This window comes from Pezoporus wallicus, unplaced genomic scaffold (assembly GCF_028554395.1).
Source record: "Pezoporus wallicus isolate ANWC-B61680 ecotype Strahan unplaced genomic scaffold, APGP_CSIRO_Pwel_v1 contig_4131, whole genome shotgun sequence".
NCBI lineage: Eukaryota > Metazoa > Chordata > Aves > Psittaciformes > Psittacidae > Pezoporus > Pezoporus wallicus.
Genome location: NW_026641950.1, coordinates 5,943,895 through 5,962,709, shown reverse-complemented (window position 1 = coordinate 5,962,709; position 18,815 = coordinate 5,943,895). Strand labels below are relative to the sequence as shown.

The 18,815-nt window shown below is 40.9% G+C and overlaps 1 protein-coding gene across 1 annotated transcript; it reads right to left on the bottom strand.

Moving 5' to 3' along the window:
- Positions 1 to 6,717: 6,717 nt before the first annotated feature.
- GDAP1 (ganglioside induced differentiation associated protein 1) lies at positions 6,718 to 17,835 on the bottom strand. Its single transcript, XM_057426231.1, has 7 exons — positions 17,757 to 17,835; positions 17,401 to 17,593; positions 16,016 to 16,189; positions 13,772 to 13,866; positions 13,269 to 13,383; positions 8,499 to 10,869; positions 6,718 to 8,460 (listed from the first exon to the last, which is right to left on the bottom strand). The coding sequence occupies exons 1-6, from the start codon at positions 17,805 to 17,807 to the stop codon at positions 10,487 to 10,489; spliced, it is 1,011 nt and encodes a 336-aa protein (XP_057282214.1). The 5' UTR covers positions 17,808 to 17,835; the 3' UTR covers positions 6,718 to 8,460; positions 8,499 to 10,486.
- Between the last annotated feature and the right edge of the window lie 980 nt (positions 17,836 to 18,815).

The following is an 18,815-nucleotide window of genomic DNA, read 5'->3' as shown; positions in this document are numbered from 1 at the left end:
AACAGAGATGTTCAGAGGAACTCTCACACACAGTAAGCAAAGTCTCTATCTGCTTATCAACAGATAATATGCTGTGATTGCATCTCCCTCATGACAGTATTGCACACATTGCAGTGTAGCAGTCTATCAGGTGTGGATTTATTCTTTATTAAAAACAAACAAAACCCAATCAAACAAACAAACCCCAACAAAACAACAAAACCAAGTAAAGCATAAACCTTAAGGTTATCAGCCTGCTAATGTGTAATGAAACTTACCATTTCAGGTCCTCTTTCTGTCTCCATTACTGTCTTCCCAATTTCTTTTCATAGAACCACTGAACAGTTTGGGTTGAAAGGGACCTTCAAAAGTCATCTAAGTCCAACCCCTCTCCCATAACATTATGGTGTTGACATGTGTCAGTTTGAAATGTTAAACTATGCCTGAATTTCAGAACTTATTCTTGCTAAGGTAAGAGTTTTAATCTTTTACAGCCCTTCCTCCAGAGAAAGCTCTTTCAGTGCTCTTTTATGCAGCATAATCTTCTGTAAGAACTAAAAGACCATTCACAGTTTGGAAGACCAAGGAAAGGTTTTGAATCTTCCCTCAAGACATTCTGAGGAGGGAGAGATCTCCAGTCTTTAAATACAGGATCTCCCTCTTTACTTAAAGATGCATGAAGGAAACTTCATGGTTGACCTGACTGGGATCTTGTCTGTATTGTCTCTGCTCTGCTTTGGGCTGCCTTGAGAATTTCTAACATAAACTTACAATACTCACTGTAAATTGTGAGCATCCTTTTTTTCTCCCAATGTCTTTTATAACAAAATATGAATATGTTTTTCTTCATAAATACATCTTCAAGATATTCTCTACACAAACACAAGTATAAACTTTTGCTTGATTCCAGATCTCCATACATAGGCCTTCTCCAAAGCAAAGACTGACACCTGATAGAGCCATTGGCAATACAGCCTGTGTAAACACTCATTCCAAATTAGACAGAGGTGTCAGGGACACGTTAGGCATCTAGCTGGGCAACCAGCTAAGCACTGACACTTCTTGCATTGGGTTCGAAGCTTGATTTGCTTCTCCTCCCACATGTCATGCAAGGCTGGTGGATTTCACTAAACTTCTTTCAGCTGCTGCTGGACTTCACCTCCATGTGCTGCTATTGATGCCAGCCATTTCGGGCGTATTTGCATCTTTTCCTTTGCACAAAAGAATCCTGAGAATTTCTTGTAACACTCATGAATTGGCAGAATGCTTATCCAGCATGATATTCCTATGAAAATTAACTAAGCAGTTATTTTCACTCTATATAGGTCTGTAATATATATACACACACACATAGAAAACTGTTATCTTTTTATTTGCTAGAGATTCCTTGTATCTCAGCCACAATATGCTGTTAACAACACTAAAATGAAGTCAGCTATAGCTTTTTGGTTCTCTTTCAAATCCAAAGAATAAAAATTTTATGATGCAGTTCTGGAATGAGTCCTAAACATACATTCTTGGACTTGTTTTAAAAGAATTCTTTATTCCAGAAATAACTCCAAAAATATTCCAAAATTTATGATTCAGTACATGCTGCCCATATTACAAGCTTAAACAGCTTTTAAAAGCTTCAGCTCTGCATATAACCTTTGTTTCGAAAAGGTATTGTGCAGCTTTCATTGTCTTTGTAACAAATAGGTTGATTAAAACAAAACTTGTTGAGGCAAAATCTTAAAATGTGATTGACGGCATAATGACTTTAAAATCAAATTCATATCTGATGTAAGAAAATGCACCACAAATTTTTTTGTAACAATGACTCATACCAGATCTGAATCTGGGTTTTTGTTAGAAACTGAAATCTTGATGCCTCCATTACTGCAACATCAGCCAATCTTGTTTCCTCTACAACTTTTAGTGGCTTGTGCCTCCGTGTGTTAAAACTTTCTAAAACTCAGCACAATGGAAGAGCACACAACTTTTTAAGGCACCATATTTAGACAAAGAGCATCTGGTACACACTTCCTGTGAGATCTTTGTTTCTGGTGCTATTCTATTAAAAGACCTGACAATCTAAGCAATAGGTCCTTCTGCTTTTACTGCTCTGGCTCTGGGGTACAATCCACAAGTCTAGTTGGCTGTGACAAGGTGTCTGGGAAGAGTTATGCAGTTCAAAGCATATGCTTTCACAGTACGTTTCTGAACAGCGGTCCAACTTAAATATCTGTATTAGGAAGTTGGCTTTACCATGTATTCAACCAAGACAAATGCTCCTTGATAGCATTTACCTCCATTGATTTCAATTAAATAGTTGAAGTAGACAGGACAAATACCTCCCATGAAATGGCAATACAAATGCCTCCCTCCATCTGCAGAAGAGTCACCCAGAACTGGATCAGAAGAAATGGTGATGGAGCTTCTCTGGACAGTTTCTTCTCTGGTTCATTTGGGCCTGGAATTCCCTCTGCTTCACCAAACCTGTGTTATGCACCTAAAAACACTCTTTCCAAGAGGTCAGCATTTGCTAACTGCTGGCTTTTAAACATAACTGGCAGAGGAGGCTGTGTGTAAGCCCTGATCTCCATAAAATTGCTCAGTGATTGGTAGTCTCTGATTTCTACAGACAGACATGTTTTGTGCTGGTAAAGAAGCCTTACTCTGCAATCTACAGCATAGGGCAAGTAACCACGAGGGGGGAGTTTTTCCTCTCTACTGGGTTTTACCAACTTCGGTACAAAGTTCACTTTCTGTAAGGTGAATGCCTCAGTAGGTGACAGAAACAGTGGTCTCCTCACACCAGGGCTGGCCCCATGAATGTTCTATATTCTGCTGTGTAGGGAAACAATGGTATTACCTGCTTGAACACTTGAAGTTAGGTAACCTTTCTGAAACAAGCCCTAAATGAGCCGTTTTCAGGATGGCAATTGTTTCTCAACAGCTAGCTTTTTGTCCAGTCTAAATGCAGTAGCATTCAGCTTCTGATGTGGACAAACAACTAATAGGAAGCACCAAATACATTAATTTATATTCTCAATTACCTATATTCATGATGTTACCAATGTTATCAAATACTACCATAATGAGACTGAAGTAAATAAGGGCAGACAGCAGCTGAACCTGTTTCATGTAGGAACAGTGAAGAGGAACACATGCCACACAAAAACATGCAGTGACACAAGCAGTCTGACTCACTCCCTCTCCCTGTGCTCCCCAGTTCTGCCTGAAAAGCAAATACCTTTGGAATCATAGAATGGTTTGGGTTGGAGGGACCTTAAAGATCAACCAGTTCCAACCCCCCTGCCATGGGCTGGGACACCTTCCACTAGACCAGGTTGCTTAAAGCCCCGTTGGACCTGGCCTTGAACATTGCCAGGGATGGGGCAGCCACAGCTTCTCTGGGCAACCTGTGCCAGGGCCTCACACCCTCGCAGTGAAGAATTTCTTCGTAATATCTAATCTAAATCTACCCTCTTTCAGTTTAAAGCTATTACCCGTGGTCCGATTACTACACGCAGTTGTAAAAAGCCCCTCTCCAGCTTTCTTGTCAGCCCTCTTTAGATACGGGAAGGCTGCGCTAAGGTTTCTCCAGAGCCTTCTCTTCTCCAGGCTGAACAAGACTACTCTCTCAGGCTGTCTTCACAGGAGAGCATCTTCGTGGCCTCCTCTGGACTTGTTCCAACAGGTCCACATCCCTCGTGTGTTGGGACCCCCTGAGCTGAACAAAGTACTGTAGAAAAGCTGTTTCTTTTTGGGTCTTCAGCCACAGTCAGGTACAGAACCTGTCCTTCACTCCCTTTCAGGCTGCTGGTGGGGAGCATACCTGACCTCACAACAGGATTTAGACAATGTCTAAACAAAAGGTCTCCAAAATTGCACATAGTAAAGAACTGAGTTTGAACAAAAACTGTCTTGTGTTAATTTAACTGTGTTAATTGTAAATAAATCAACCAACTTTCAATCATTTTGGCTTTAGAGCTGTTTTTTATAAACAACGTAGCAATATACATAACTGTCAATTACCCATTTTTAGCAGAAGAAATGGAAGGGATAAATAGGGATGCTGTATATAATATATAAAGGAAATTAATATCTATTAATAAAGATATTTGTATTTAGTTATGCTATTATACATTAGTTTACACAATACGCTTTTATACCATTACAAGTATTTTAAACTTTGGTTAAAAAAAAAAAATACTGATCTAAAGCTAAGATGGAAACAGCTAGAATTTAAATTCTGCAAATTCCAGCAGATTCTTCCCACAACACTAAATTTATCCACAGCTTAACTATTTCATGGTGGAACATTTTTTAACTTCACATTAAATAAAGCACTATGATTGTAACTTAGAAAGAAAAACAGAAATAAAAACGCTACTGAAGTACTGTATGAGTGAGTTAACAGTACTATAAGAACTCTGGCTTCTGGAATTTTCTGCCGAAAGTCAGTGCCTGACTTTGTGACTTGATACTGCACCAAAACTAAAAATTCATTTTTAAAGAAAGTAGAAACAAAACATGTTTTGTTTGGGATTTTTCTACATGCTTTTGACTTCCTTAGTACATCTTATAAATTGCCTAAGCATAACCTTACACCTCTTTGTCTAACATCAGCTAAACAGAGAGGTAAACAATAATGAGAACTCAGGAAAGAATTATCTGTCATATATTTTATGGCAGAGTACACTGGGCCTCAGCTAGCTCCACTACTTCTCTCCTACTTTCTATTTCTATCTCTAATCCCCAGGAATTAGGGCATGCCAATCTGCTCTCTAAACATTAGCAGCTCTCAAAAAATTAAGACTTAAGTAAAAAATGCCATTAAAAATGTGATATACAGAAGGGGACGTATGCTGTGTGAACCTGGACAAGGTATTTCTATTTGCTGTACTTAGCTTCCCATTCACTCTTGCTCCTCTTCCCTGTTTAGACATAAGCCTTTCACAGCAATGGCTCTGTGTATACTTCTGATTAATGCTAACATCAAGGATACCTCGAGGTTGGTCATAGACCACAGGGGTCATAATCTCCCTGAACTCAAACCTGACCAGCTGTCTACCTGATCCTAGCAGCTCTCACAACTTTCAAATAGCAAGAGGAACTGCATGCAAGCCTCAAGGACTGTTGTCTGTTCTTCTGCTACACTGCAAGGCCAAAAAAAGCACAAAACTAAACATTTATGGAGACACTAACACAGGTCAGGACACACCGCTTGGTCCCTTTAAGGATAACATCAGTGTGGACGCAGCTTACATGCTTGTCACGCATCTGACAGGAGCCCCAGCTTCTGCAGCTCTACAACGTAAGCCAAGAATTGGGGTCACATTCAGAAGAGAAGTGGGGGTTTCTTTAGTAAGAATTAATTGAAAACACAAGAAGTGCTTGCCTTCCTTCTTTAAATGTGGTTGTTTGGGGTTTTTTGCATTATTAAATGTCTTCTGTTGAGCATCATGCATATACAGCTCAGACAGACAACCAAAGAAAACCATCATTTTAACTGTTGTTCCAAAATACATGCAAGGTAACCTGCTGAACACCTTTTCAACTGAAATAGCAGAGGCTTTTCTCCTTGAACAGAATCAGACTCCTTTCAGCAACACTGTGTGATCTTCAAATGTACTTTGGTTTACTGATACAGAAGACATAAACCAGTCGAAAAAGTGGTCTTGAATCAGTGTTTATTGTGCAGGTCCCACATAAAAAGATATGAAATGTATGTGATGCATGATAGGAGAACAAACAGGAAATGAAAACCGGAAGATGGCTTGTGTATCCAATCTAAATAGTAAAGAGAGGTACCACAGCAAGGAAAATAAGACAGGCTGTAAAGAAACTTTACAAGCACCACACAAAAGCTGTCCTGTGCAAAGAGCGAAATACAACACACATGCTTCTAAATCTCATCCTATTTTGAGGAATTTAATCGTGGATAAGCCTTTCCCTGCCACCTGTACAGAAATCGATGTTGCACAGAGTAGTTCAGGGCAGTGAAAATAAGGAGGCTTCAAATAGTTGAAGTAATAAACATGAATTAAACCAGAGATCCAAACTTACCCACAGTACAAGTTTTATCCACATTCATTCCTGCAGACAGGTTTAATTGCTGTTCAGTTACATTCATTTTAATGTGAAATATTATTTCAACTTTGCCCTCTTATTTATCCAGTGTCAAAACTACACACAAGTATAATTGACAGGCATCAGAGAACCAACCTGTGATAGACCAAAGCAGTGGTTTCAAGGCTCTTGAGAGACTAGCAGTCTGAAGGGGATGCTCACATCCATCTTATGCTGAGATCACATTATCTTTGTGAAAACTGTAGTGTTTTCCTGCACATCTCAGAGGAATGCCAAAATGTAGCCCTGGAGGACTACTGACATCTGGTGGTCACTTCAGTCCTTCCCATGGAAGGAGTGGCAGAGATCCCTGAGGTCTGGGGGGAAGTAGAACTGTTACATTGATAATTTGTATCACAGACCACAGGACTGTTAGTGTGAACTAAACCGGCACACCTCTGGGAATATAATGTTCTTATTTATAAATAATGCATTAAAAAAAGAGGAAAGAAAAAGTAAAATATAAATCAATTCTAAAGAAAGCTAAACCATATATATTGAATTTTACCCTGACTTGATCAGATTATGTTCTACAGGTGGCCTGACAGGAACACATGCCAGGGAAGCATTAAGTTACAGGCCGCCTTACTCTGTGTCAAACTTAGTGGAATTTGCTTGTTAACAAGTAAATGCAGATGAACTGCAATATACAAACAACAAACTCAGTTGAAGCTGCCGGCACATTAATAGATTAAGCTTACTCTAAAGCTTTTATAAATAGAGCATATTTAATTCAACAAGTTCTTGAGGACAACTGGGTTATGAAAAAGAATTATATAAAACTGTCCTTTTAACAAATGAAATACAGCATTGTTTCTTAGGTAAGATGTTTCTTGTTACTGAAAAGGAGCAATGAGATTTAGGTCTTCTTTTGCTAGACAACTAGCACAATATTAAATTATGAGTAGAAGTATTCAACAATTTTATCCATTTTGATATGTGCTAGATGGTGAGACTGGCCAGGCAGAAACTGCCTCAGTTCTCTTCAGCAAACTTGAGAGTGAATCTTCTTTCTGCTGTGTGCAGAAATAAAAATGCCACCAGCACTGGATCTAAAATGTTCTTAGGCTATTTAAAGCTAAGTTTTGCTTGTCGCAGTTATCTACAGCTTGTAAACAAAATTCTGAGGCTTTCAGACATTCATCAAGAATATAAAAATCTTACTAAACTGTCAGAGAATTTTCAGCCCTTCCCAACTGATTTCTTGCTGAAAAATGTTTCAAAGTCTATTCCAGGTAATTATGCACTTCTCATTGAACTGGGAGATCATTTCAAACCTAATAAAACTCTCAGCATCTGCTGAATAGCAGGAAGTAATCAAAGTGTTTTTCTACACCTTTCCTAAGTGCTGCAAGAGTGCAGCTTTGTGAAAAATCTGCAGTACAAATAATCTGTCTCCAAACTGACATCTGTTTTCACTTACCACCAATATGACACCTCTCCATAAGTAAACAAATTGCTAAACTACAGTTCCACCTTCTATCTAGGCTACCTAACCAGACTGAAAGATAGTGAACTATTTTAAACTACTTCTACAAAATGCATTGTTGTGCATACATTTTCTAGTTGGCTGTGGCACATTGTGGGCAATCATTTTTTTATAGAGGCATGTGCCATTGCTAACATAGCCAAGTAGTGTGCAAGATATAGCTAGTGCTCGGAGTGGAAACAAGAAAGGGTACATGGGACACTGATACGGCAGCAACTCTATCAAGCCACCCCAATGAAAGCAGTAAATGTGCACCGAGATTAGGTTGACTCAGTCAGGGCTCGAGCTGAGCTGGGTACCTGGCTGAGCCAAAGCCTACCCAAAAAGCTTTCAAAAGACAGGTTTCAGGTTTTTCACTCCCATTTGCATTTCAGCAGAAGCCTAGCATCTGTTGACTGCTGATGTCTCTGGAGAATCTCACTCATGTGGTCCACAAATCACTGATGTCTGTTCAAAACCAGAAGACATAATAGAGATGGAGAAGTGGACAAATAACTACTGAGAAATACAAGGGCATTTCCAGGGTGTGCAGTGACTCAGTTAGAAAAGCAAAAGCTCAGCTTGAACTGAAACTTGACAGAGGTGTCAAGAACTACAAGAAAGGGTTCTTCAGGTACATTAAGAAGCATAAATACAAGGAAAATACTGGCCTGCTGTTAAGCAAGAAAGGGGAATTAGTTACCAAGACTGAATACACAGAGATTCTCAACACTTTCTTCACCTCTGTCTTTACCAGCACTGTTGGGCCCCAGGTCTGGGGATCTGAAATCCAGGCTGACACAGACACAGATCCACCACCAGTGAAGGATGAGTTATTGTATGAACTGTTACAGAAGTCTGACCCCTACAGATTGATGGGCACTGACAATATCCACCTGAGGGTGTCAAGAGAGCTGGGTGATGTCACTGCCACCTGATGGTGTCAAGACAGCTGGATGATTTCATTGCAAGGCCGCTGTCAATTATCTCTGAAAAGTCATGGAGACTGGGAGACATCCCAGAAGACTGGAAGAAGGCTCGTGTCACCCCATCTACAGGAAGGGCCCAGAGGAGGATCCTGGAAATTACAGGTCCATCAATCTTACATTAATCCCTGGGAAGATTATGGAACAAATCCTCCTGTAGCCTATCACAAGTCAAACCAAGCACACAACTGGGAAAAGCCAGCACGAATTCAACAGGGGCAAACTAAACTGCGGACTCTGCCTACCTGGATTTCTCCAAGGCTTTCAATATGGTTTCCCAAAGCCTCCTAGAGAAACTGTTATATTATTGTCTTGACAAGTGGTCTGTGCAGTGGGTGGGGAGCTAGCTGATCACACCCTGAGGGTGGTGGCAAAGAGCTCCTTTTCGAACTGGCACTTGTCACTAGTGGGGACCCTCAGGGATCAATACTGGGCCCAACACTGTTCAGTGTCTTCATAAGTTATCTGGATGATGGGATCAAATGTACCATTATTAAGTTTGCCAATGGTACCAAACTGAGTGAGGAAGTGGACACTGTGGAAGGAAGAGCTACCCTGCAAGAAGACCTGGATAAGCAGGAAGAGTGGGCTAACAAGAACCTTTTGAATTTCAACAATGACAACTGTAAGGTCTTGCCCCTTGGTAAACACAATCTCTAACAGTGCAGCACAGGCTGGAATCTATCCATCTGGGGAGCAGCTCTGTGGAAAGAGACCTGAGGATCCTGGTGGACAGCAAGCTCAATATGAGTGAACCACGTGCAGCTGCAGCAAAGAAAGTCAACAGGATGCTGGGTTACATCAACAAGGGTATCCCCAGTAGAGATAAAGATGTTGTCCCACTCAGTGCTTCAAGTCACACCTGGAATACCATGTTCCTGCAATACAAAAAAGATGTGACAAGCTGGAGAGAATGGATGCAATGATGATCAAAGGACTGGGAAGGCTGTTCTATGAGGAAAGTTTGAGAGAGCTGGGCTTGTTCAGCCTGGAGAAAAGAAGGCTCAGGAGAGACCTTATCACTGTATGTGAGTATTTAAAGGGTGGCCACAAAGATGGAGACTCCCTTTTTAGAAGGAGTCATATGATAAAAATCAGGGGTAATGGGTACAAGTTACTCCTAGGGAGATTCTGACTGGACACAAGAGGAAAATTTTTCACAATGAGAACAGTCATTGGAATAATCTACCCAGGAAGTGTTGGATTCCCCAACACTGGACACTTTAAGATTCGCTGGACAGAGTGCTGGGCCATCTTGTCTAGACTATGCTTTTGCCAAGAAAGCCAGATGATCCTTGAGGTACCTTCCAACTTGGTGTTCTACGATTCTATAATATCTGTTTCAGGTCTCTTCCTGCACTGGCGTATGAACATACAGTGACAAAAGTGGCTCCACAACACTACTTCTTAAAAAATTCCTAAAGGTCCAGCTGCAAATCAGTAGACATTCATCAGTACAGAGACACTCACTCCAGCAAACACCAGGCACAGAGCCTATGTTCCACTTAAATCCTACTCCAGCTACTTAAGAGTAAGTGCTATTTTCTGTATTTCAACAATGCTGGTTTCTGCACAGTAATACATTTTACCTGCACTGAAAAGCTGTCACATTGCTGCATATCTATTAAATAAAAGCATTATAATTAGGTCAGCTACTGCATAAAAGAGACAATCACCACTTTAACAAAGCACTGTCAAAGCCCTTACAGGTCCTTGTCTGAGGAGAAAGTCTCTTCTTTCCTTTGTTGTCCCTCCTACGTGTGTTTTCCAAATATCTCAGCATTGCTAGTCCAATTCTACAATAGCAGGAGATGATTACTGTGTGACAATGTTCTAATTCACAGACATAATCTTTCTTCTATGTTTATATTTTATTGGGGAAGTTTTCCAGGGGCAGGCAGAGATGCCCTCCACTCACCACCAGGGACAGATGGGTCTAAAAATAACTTTGCCTGGTTCTAAATGGTAGTATCACATTGGTAAACCTCTTTCGGAGACACATGAAAGCAAGATAACCCATTCCTGCCAGCATGCTGACCAGCAGGGTGGTGCCGAGAACCCTGGGAGCTCTTTTCTTGGCCACACGGAATGCTGTTGGCAGCACAGCTGAGATTAATATATTGTTGACGTGTCCTAAAACTTTGCAAAATGCTTTTCTCTTCAGGACACGCTCATAGTAGGCTTCCAAGTTGGGCCGCCTTCCATTTCCCCAGTTTCTTCTTGCTAATCCCAGAAACTTCAGGCGATGTAATGTGACAGCAAGTGATACATCTGCCAGACTGAAGAAATCACCACAGAGCCAAGGCTGATTTCCATCTTCTAAGCAGAGATAAAACATAAAGAATTAGGAGCAAATGGAATACAAGACACAAAGAAGCCCCCATGTGCCAGCACTTAGTTTAGTGCTATTTTAAAATGCTGTCTAATAAACACCATCAACACTTCAGCTAAAATAAGGCTATAATCAATGAACATTTCCCTAAACCCTGTATATTCTTCACACAATATTCTAAAGTCTTAGGCTCAGCAGCCTGGCCTACATTTGTTGAGGGAAAAAGAGATGCATTTTAGGTCCAAAAATTAAAACCCACAGTAAACACTTATTTTCCTCAACTACATTTCTCAAATCTGGATTAAATTAAACAGGAGTGGAAAGGAAGCTGGCAGTTTAGCTTTTATTGAAAAGCTACCACTTGCCTGAAGAATTCATCATCTTGCCGGTCCCACTCAGCTCTATGGCATTCACTCAAACACTGTTAATTTGTTGGAGACTTTTAAGTCAAAAATAAATGGATCAGATGACTGACCAGCACCAAACACACTTGCTCAGTGAGAAGACAGAGTTCTGTCCACCTGTCCTTCCATGGGCTTTTTTTACACTGAGAAGATGTGAATGCCCCATCCTTGGCAGTGTTCAAGCACAGGTTGGATGGGTGTTTGAGCAACCTGGTCTAGTGGGAGGTATCCCTGGGTTGGAAGCAGATGATCCTTAAGGTCCCTTCCAACCCAAACCATTCTGTGATTCTGTGGATATTCACCCTGCCCACCGTTAGTCAAGAGCACAGATGGAGAACCCAGGCTCCCTCTCCAGTCAAAGGAAAAAAGGTGAATTTTCCTGGGATGGTTCACAGAAGGCACTGCCAGGCAGCATCACACCTCAGTGATCTGAACCATCACCCCATGAAAGGGCTGACCCATGCTGGCTACACCAAGAGGTTTTGAAACCCAGGATATGAAATTTGGTAGCTAGCATAGCTGCCAGCATGATAACCTACATCTCAAACAGGTCTATGCCATTTCCTCTCTATTTGCAACTTTTTGCAGTTCTTCCCACACAACTGGAACAAAAAACACTAGTATGAACATTCAGCAGCACCTCTGTGGAAACAGTGAAATTTTGCAATGTCCCTTTGAACTCATTTGCCACCAGAGGAAAGTGACAGTCTGGCACACTGCTGGTACTAGTTTATTTCGATCAGTTATGCAGGTCTGGAAGAAAGACCTCTGCAAAGAAAGTGTGTATCCTATTGCTGAAATGATACCTGAGGATTCATCCAGTGCATTAAGTAAGTAAGATGATGGAAAGGAAGATCAAAGAATCTAACCTGTGCGAAAGAAAGATGCCTGCTGTGGCAGCAGCAGTAAGTGAACGAGTGATTGGAGTGGTAGTGAGAGAAGCAGAAGCTCAGAGGTTGGCCAGGACTTGAAGAAACATTGTTCACAAACCTCAAAAATGTGAGTACCTCAGACAAAATTCCAAGAGGCAGGTAATAGCCTGTGATCCTGGTGGTTTCCATAAGCTCATCGATATTGTATCAATTGACTCCTTGGAAAGGCTATTTAGCATAAAAAGCAAATGGGCTGCTGGAAATGGTGACAGACTTAGTTTGCTGAACAAAGTCATACCATTCTTTGTGGTTGGAACATTTTCTACAACTCACGGTTTTGCCAGTAGAAAATTTAACCTAGATTTTCAATTGCTGGTTCAAATCCACTGTCTTGATAATAACTGATAATTACACAACAGCTATTTATAGAGCCAAATGCAAATAGTTAGTGACTCAAGCAGATGTAGGTGATATTGACTAATGCTTCATGCAGCTCCCAGTGAAGTCAGAGGAAGGATTCCTATCTGCACTACTGGAAGTTGGATCAGACTCTGAAGAAGCAGAAGACTAATGCCATTTACACAAAATTTGACTTCCATTTGGGTGGGTGGCAGGAAAACACAACTGCTTTTCAAGAGGGTGGGGGAGAGGAGTTGCTTAATGATTAGAACACTTATCCAAATTGCTAATTCTGCATATACTACAAACATCAGCACAGTATTTACACAAGATTGTAATAAACCTGTGTTAAACACTAAGGTTGCAATCATTTGAGTGAACTGAGGCCTGCAACTACATCAAGAATAACATTATATAGTTAAGCTTTTTCCTTATTTTGTTGTTAAAATACTGCAAAATTGTGCAGCTGATTACACTCACTATGCTGAAAGTGTGATCAAGCACTCTCATAAGATAGTGAGAACTCACTGCAGCAGTAAACTAAAATAGTATTCAGAACAGTATTAATCCCTCCTGTAATGTTAGATCAGTATATGCTAAGGGTATCAAATCGGATGCATTGAAACCAGTTCTGTAATGGTGCTGTCAATAAGTTTATTCTGTCTTGCCAAACATAAGCACCAACAGGACTTAGGAAGAATAATTACTCACCTGGTGTTTCCTCATTTCGCCGCTGCAATTCAGTCTCAACCTGATCCAAAACTTTTTCCAGTTCATCCAGTATTTTCTTTAGGTATTTTATATTATCATGATCCAGGAGCTTAGACTAAACATATATACAGTTTAGTGTTTTAATCATCATACAGAGTCTATACTTTCATCAGAGAAATTTTTACTTTAATACTACAGTGCTTATTTACAAAACATGACTATTTTCTCCACACACAGTCAGTTGGATATCATTTGGATAGTACTCAACAGCCCAATACCAGATATATACTTACATGTGAAATCAGTGGGATCAGTCCAGTACTTCAGTACACACTGAAGTGTGTAGCTGATCCTAGGGGATAACTGCTTCATGCCTTGTAGGGTTAAACCACTGCATGGCATTACTGGTAATGACAGGCAAAACAAATACTTACATTGTGACAGAAGGAGCCTGACAATAACAAGCTCATAGTAAAGGGGGGGAATATAAAGAGTTTTCTTACTTTAAGGCGCTTCTGTTTTGCTATGTAGGCATCTTGAAGGTCTGGATTTTCTTCCGCAAGTTTCTTCAACTCTGATTCTGTGTTACTGATTTGGCCTGACACAGAAAAACAAAGGAATGACATCAGATACCCAAATGTACCCATAATGCAATCCACAGAAACAGATCAATAGCTTGTGTACAAATATCACACCAAAGAAATGGGAACTGGTACTTCAATGAAGCACCACCACCAACTTGGGATTCAAAAGCATCATGTTTTGGAAAACTTAACTGCTGCATAAATTGACCTCACCACACCTGGTCATCAGTTTGCAATGAGTCATATGAAGTGATTATCTGCCAGGCAAGAATGAGAAATTCTTGTTAATATTTTTCTCCTACTCAGATTTCTCTACCAAAATCTGTCCGTGAAATTCTACTAAAGCACCTCTGGCCTCTGCTGGTTTTGCACCACATTTCCTGGGTTCCTAACACACTTTTCATGCTGTGAAAATGCAGACAGGCCCATACTGAGATCTTCTGCACATCAGTGTAGGTCACATGCATAATTCCACAGCAAAAGCCTAAATACCACTGAACATAGAACCAAGGTATTTTCAGTTAGCTAAAAATGTGACACCAACACCTGTGATCCCTTTTGGAAATGTTCATTATGCAGTACAAGGTTGTTCTAGAAAAACATTCATTACACAATTTAAAGAAATAATTATGTGAAAAATTTAAAATAATTTCACTTATTTCTACTACATGTATATAGCCTTTGCTCTTCTTAAAATGGGTCTTTGTTTGAAAATGCCATACTTACAGACCTAGAATACTCTCACTTGTACTTGATAATTAAGATTAGTTCCAATTAAGTTTTATAAATTAAACTGATTAAAAAATTCTTGCTAGAGAATAATGAACTCACTTATATATTCTTTGTTTCAGCCTGACATGACTGTGAAAGCCATCTTTCAACACAGTATATGAAGAAATTGAAGGATGTAATCACACAACTAAAATCTTATATATGCAATTAATTACTTAATGGTATTTGGTATACATTAACGTAACCTATAACTGGCTGGTGGCTTATTATATCTAACACTCTCAAAAAGATCAGCTTTTCAAAGCTGGAAACTAAACCATCTGGGTTTGAACCAGCAAAGGAATTGTTTATGAACATCAAGAGCTATTAAAAAAATGCCTCAAATTAAGAAAGCAGGCTATGTGAACAGCATCTGCTGTCCAAACCCAGGACAAAAACAAAGCAACAACAAAAAAATAGCTATAATAACTGAAAGATTATTTGCCAAGGATTTTTCTGAATACCACTGAACTATGCATTTCGGCAAATTACTGGATTTCATACTAGAGTACATTTCAGGAGGTTCTCTGTTATAATGAGGACTGGGCAACATAATTCCTCTACGGTTATCTGCCCTTCGCATATTTTTTTCATGGGAAACTGGTATGTATTTAGAAGTCCATCAGGTAAAATACCCATCCCAAGGAAGTCAAAGAACATTTCACCATTGATTCCACCAGACCACTGGTTCATCCCTCATCCTGATTTTATATTGCTGCATTATTTTCACCCAGGATTTTAGTTTAAATTGTGCTTTAACAATTTCCACTGGTCTGATGAGCCCATGCTACTTAATTCTTCACACTTTTTTTCTCCTCCCTACTCCTGGCACCAAGCTGACACTAGTACATTCCTCAGACAAAAAGGGCCTGATGATTCGTCTATTATATATTAGATAAACAGGCTCTGTTTCACTGAGTCAAATTTGCATTTGCATCACTTTGAGAGAAAAGCAACTGCTTTAATTTAACAGGTAAACTTATTACAAGTTTACAAACACAAAAAAGAAGTGTTTCCTTCAGTGTAGTGGTTGGATGTAAGCAGTAGTAGAGCTGATCCCTAGAAATGGCTTTATAAGCATAAACAGCAAGATCAGAAAATAAAATACAGCAGTCACAGCTGCCATTTTCTGTTATGCACAATACACATTTTCAGTCATTAGGGAAATTAATTCCACAGACACCTCAAAAATGACACTTGCTCTTCCAGTTTTCAAGGCATAACAGACTGCAGTATTAATAAAAAGTATATGCACAATTTACCAAGAACTGCAACCAGAACTGGAAATATATGTGCTCCACATATTCTGCTTAAGGTGCACTGAAGATGCAAGATGAGCACAGTGCAACAACCTACTAAGTGATAGGCATTCAGAGCTATACCAGTACATACTACGAATTCTGCTGGTAGCATAGGCCGGAATCATGGAGTCCACTGTTAACTCAGGGTGCAGGATGCAGCCATGTGTGTAGGCATCCATAGGCAAGGAGTCTAAAAGCTCTCTATAGTGCTGCACCCTCGGATAATACATGCTCCCTTCTTCTGGCATTAATCTTGGTACTCCCTCTGCAATACAAAGTTAAGAGTGAAGTTAAGAACAGAAGAACCATGTAAATGACTAAAAGCAGTATTTCTGAACTTGCTTCAGTTATGTCCAACCAGCACAGATGACATAGTCATAGCTAAGGAAGCTTCAATTGTTCCCTGCCGTAATTCAATAGTTATCAGAGGTCAGGGAAATGTGTATACACATACATCATTTTGAAATGTTTTAATAATTCCAATTCCTATGCAGCAATCCACATATACACATATTTAAGAGGCTTTCAAAACAGAAAAACAGATTCAGCATCTATTCTGTACTTCTAGGAATAAGTGACTGTGGCACACAACCCTTTATCCCTCTCACAGTAGACTAGAATATTCCGCCCACCACTGAGTTCTACTCTGGCCTCAATCTGCTTGGGCCCAGACTCCTCATCTGATGAGGACACCAGCATTAAATACAAATAATTTTCACCCAACAATGAAATTTTCTTCGTGCCTTAGAAATTGCAGTGCTAAACCCCTGAAACACAAAGCACTGCCTCTTCACACCTAAAAAAATTACAGTTCTGCATTTCCTTCAAAAATTGAGGCAGGCTGTTTTCTGTCACTACAGACTTTTAAAGGCCTTCATGTGATCACTTCTGAGTATTTCTTCCTACTTTCTTCCCTCTTCACTCCATTTTGGCTCAAAAAATATTCTATTTTTCCACCCATTATTCTGAAACTGAGCATCTTTCTTTTCTTCTCACAGAAAAGCAGGACCTCCCCCGCCACACCAGCTGTGCAGTTCTGTTCAACCATTATTTTTCACTGCAGTCTCACCACTGGCTTAGCACAGTGCAGCACCACCCTTACAGACTTCACCATCCTTCACCAAGGGGAAGGAGGACAGTGGTAGGTTTTTACTTACAGCTGCTTGTAAAGGTGCTGGAAGGCCTTCAGTTCATATTAAAAGGATGCAGGTCTATCCCATACTACCACTAGGAAAGCCCCTTGAGAGACTATAAACGTTTTCTGGTCCTGAACAAACTAACACGTAACAGCTGACACCAACACAGCTGCATGCTATGGGTATGCAGGGAAGGATTTCATTTTGGCTGGACAGGATGCTGGGACATCTAGTCTCTAAGTCATGCTTTGCCTAGAAAGGCTGGACCAGGTATCAAGGTCCCTTCCGACCTGGTATTCTGTGATTCTATGATTCACACCGAGAACGCGCATGGTATTACCATCGACAAAGGTTGCTTCCAGGTAATCAATGATCTGCGTTGCTTCACAAACGATGTTTTCCCCATGGATCAGGACAGGTACTTCTCCAGAGGAATTCAAACGCATGAACCACGGTTCGTTGTGCTCGCTCAGCGGCAGGTTTACATCGCGTTCTTCACACTTGAGGGCTTTTTCAGCTATTGCCAACCGCACCTGCAGCGGTACCAACGGGTTACCACAGCAGAGGCACTGCCCGGGCAGCCGTCCCTAGCCTATGGAGACGACGGGCGCGGCCCTGCCCCAGGTACCCCCTCTTCCGCGGCCACACAACCCGGGCCCTGCAGGCCGCGCCCCCCAACCCCGGCTCCCCCCTCACCTTTTGCGAGGAGAAGGACTGCGTCCAGTGGTAGAGCACTAGCGGCGCCATGGCCGGCGGCGCGGCGCGACACGGTGAGATGCGCTTCTCTGCGCTGCGCCGGGCGGAGCAGGAGGCCTGCGTCTGCCCCGCCTCGGCTGGCTTTTGGCTATGAAAACAAGCGGGTATGGCCGGGGGGTGGGGGGAATCCCGTTTTTTCCCCGCGCTGCTCGGAGGACGGCCCTTTCTAAGGGGCAGCCGCCTGCAAAACCATCCACAGCATCCCCTTAGGCAGCGCGGAAGTGTGGATGCGCCGGTAAAAAGGTCACATTGCAGCATTTCCTCTGTATTGGGTTTATCTTTCCTTTTTTTTTTTTTTTTTGCCTCTCTCTCGAACAAGTATTTCCACTGTGAATTTCAGGGACACTGGCATCACGCACTTGGGGAAAAATACCAGAATTACCAGAAGACATCCTGAATTGGGCCTTATGGGAACAGTCTCCTGCAAAATACCTTTAAGTTATTGCAATAAGAAATACAGCTCTTTAGCCCCCTGTGTTCTTTCAATCTCAAGAGACAAGGCTTCTTAATTATTTTTTTTCTAGACAAAAATAGAAATTTGAACAGTTCTGCAACCAGGGTTTGGGTTTGGGTTTTGGTTTTGTTTTTTTTTTGTTTGTTTGTTTTGTTTGTTGTTTGTTGTTGTTGTTTTTTCCAGGGCAGAGGAGTGTCATTTGTTTGTTTGCTGTTGTTTGGGGGATTTTTTTTATTTTTTTTTCTGTGTAACATAAAGTCCTAGAAGCATCTGGTAACACACACTAGCTTCCCTTGTCAGAAAAAGCTTCCTTTATATCTCACCCAGGAGATTAGAGAATCACACAATGGTTTGGGTTGGAAGGAACCTTAAAGATCATGTATAGTTTCAACCCCCTGCCACGGGCAGAGACACCTTCCACTACATCAGGTTACTCAAAGCCCCATTGAACCTGGCCTTGAACACTGCCAGGAATGGGGCAGCCATAGCTTCTCTGGGCAACCTGTGCCAGTGTCTCACCACCCTCACAGTGAAGAATTTTTTCC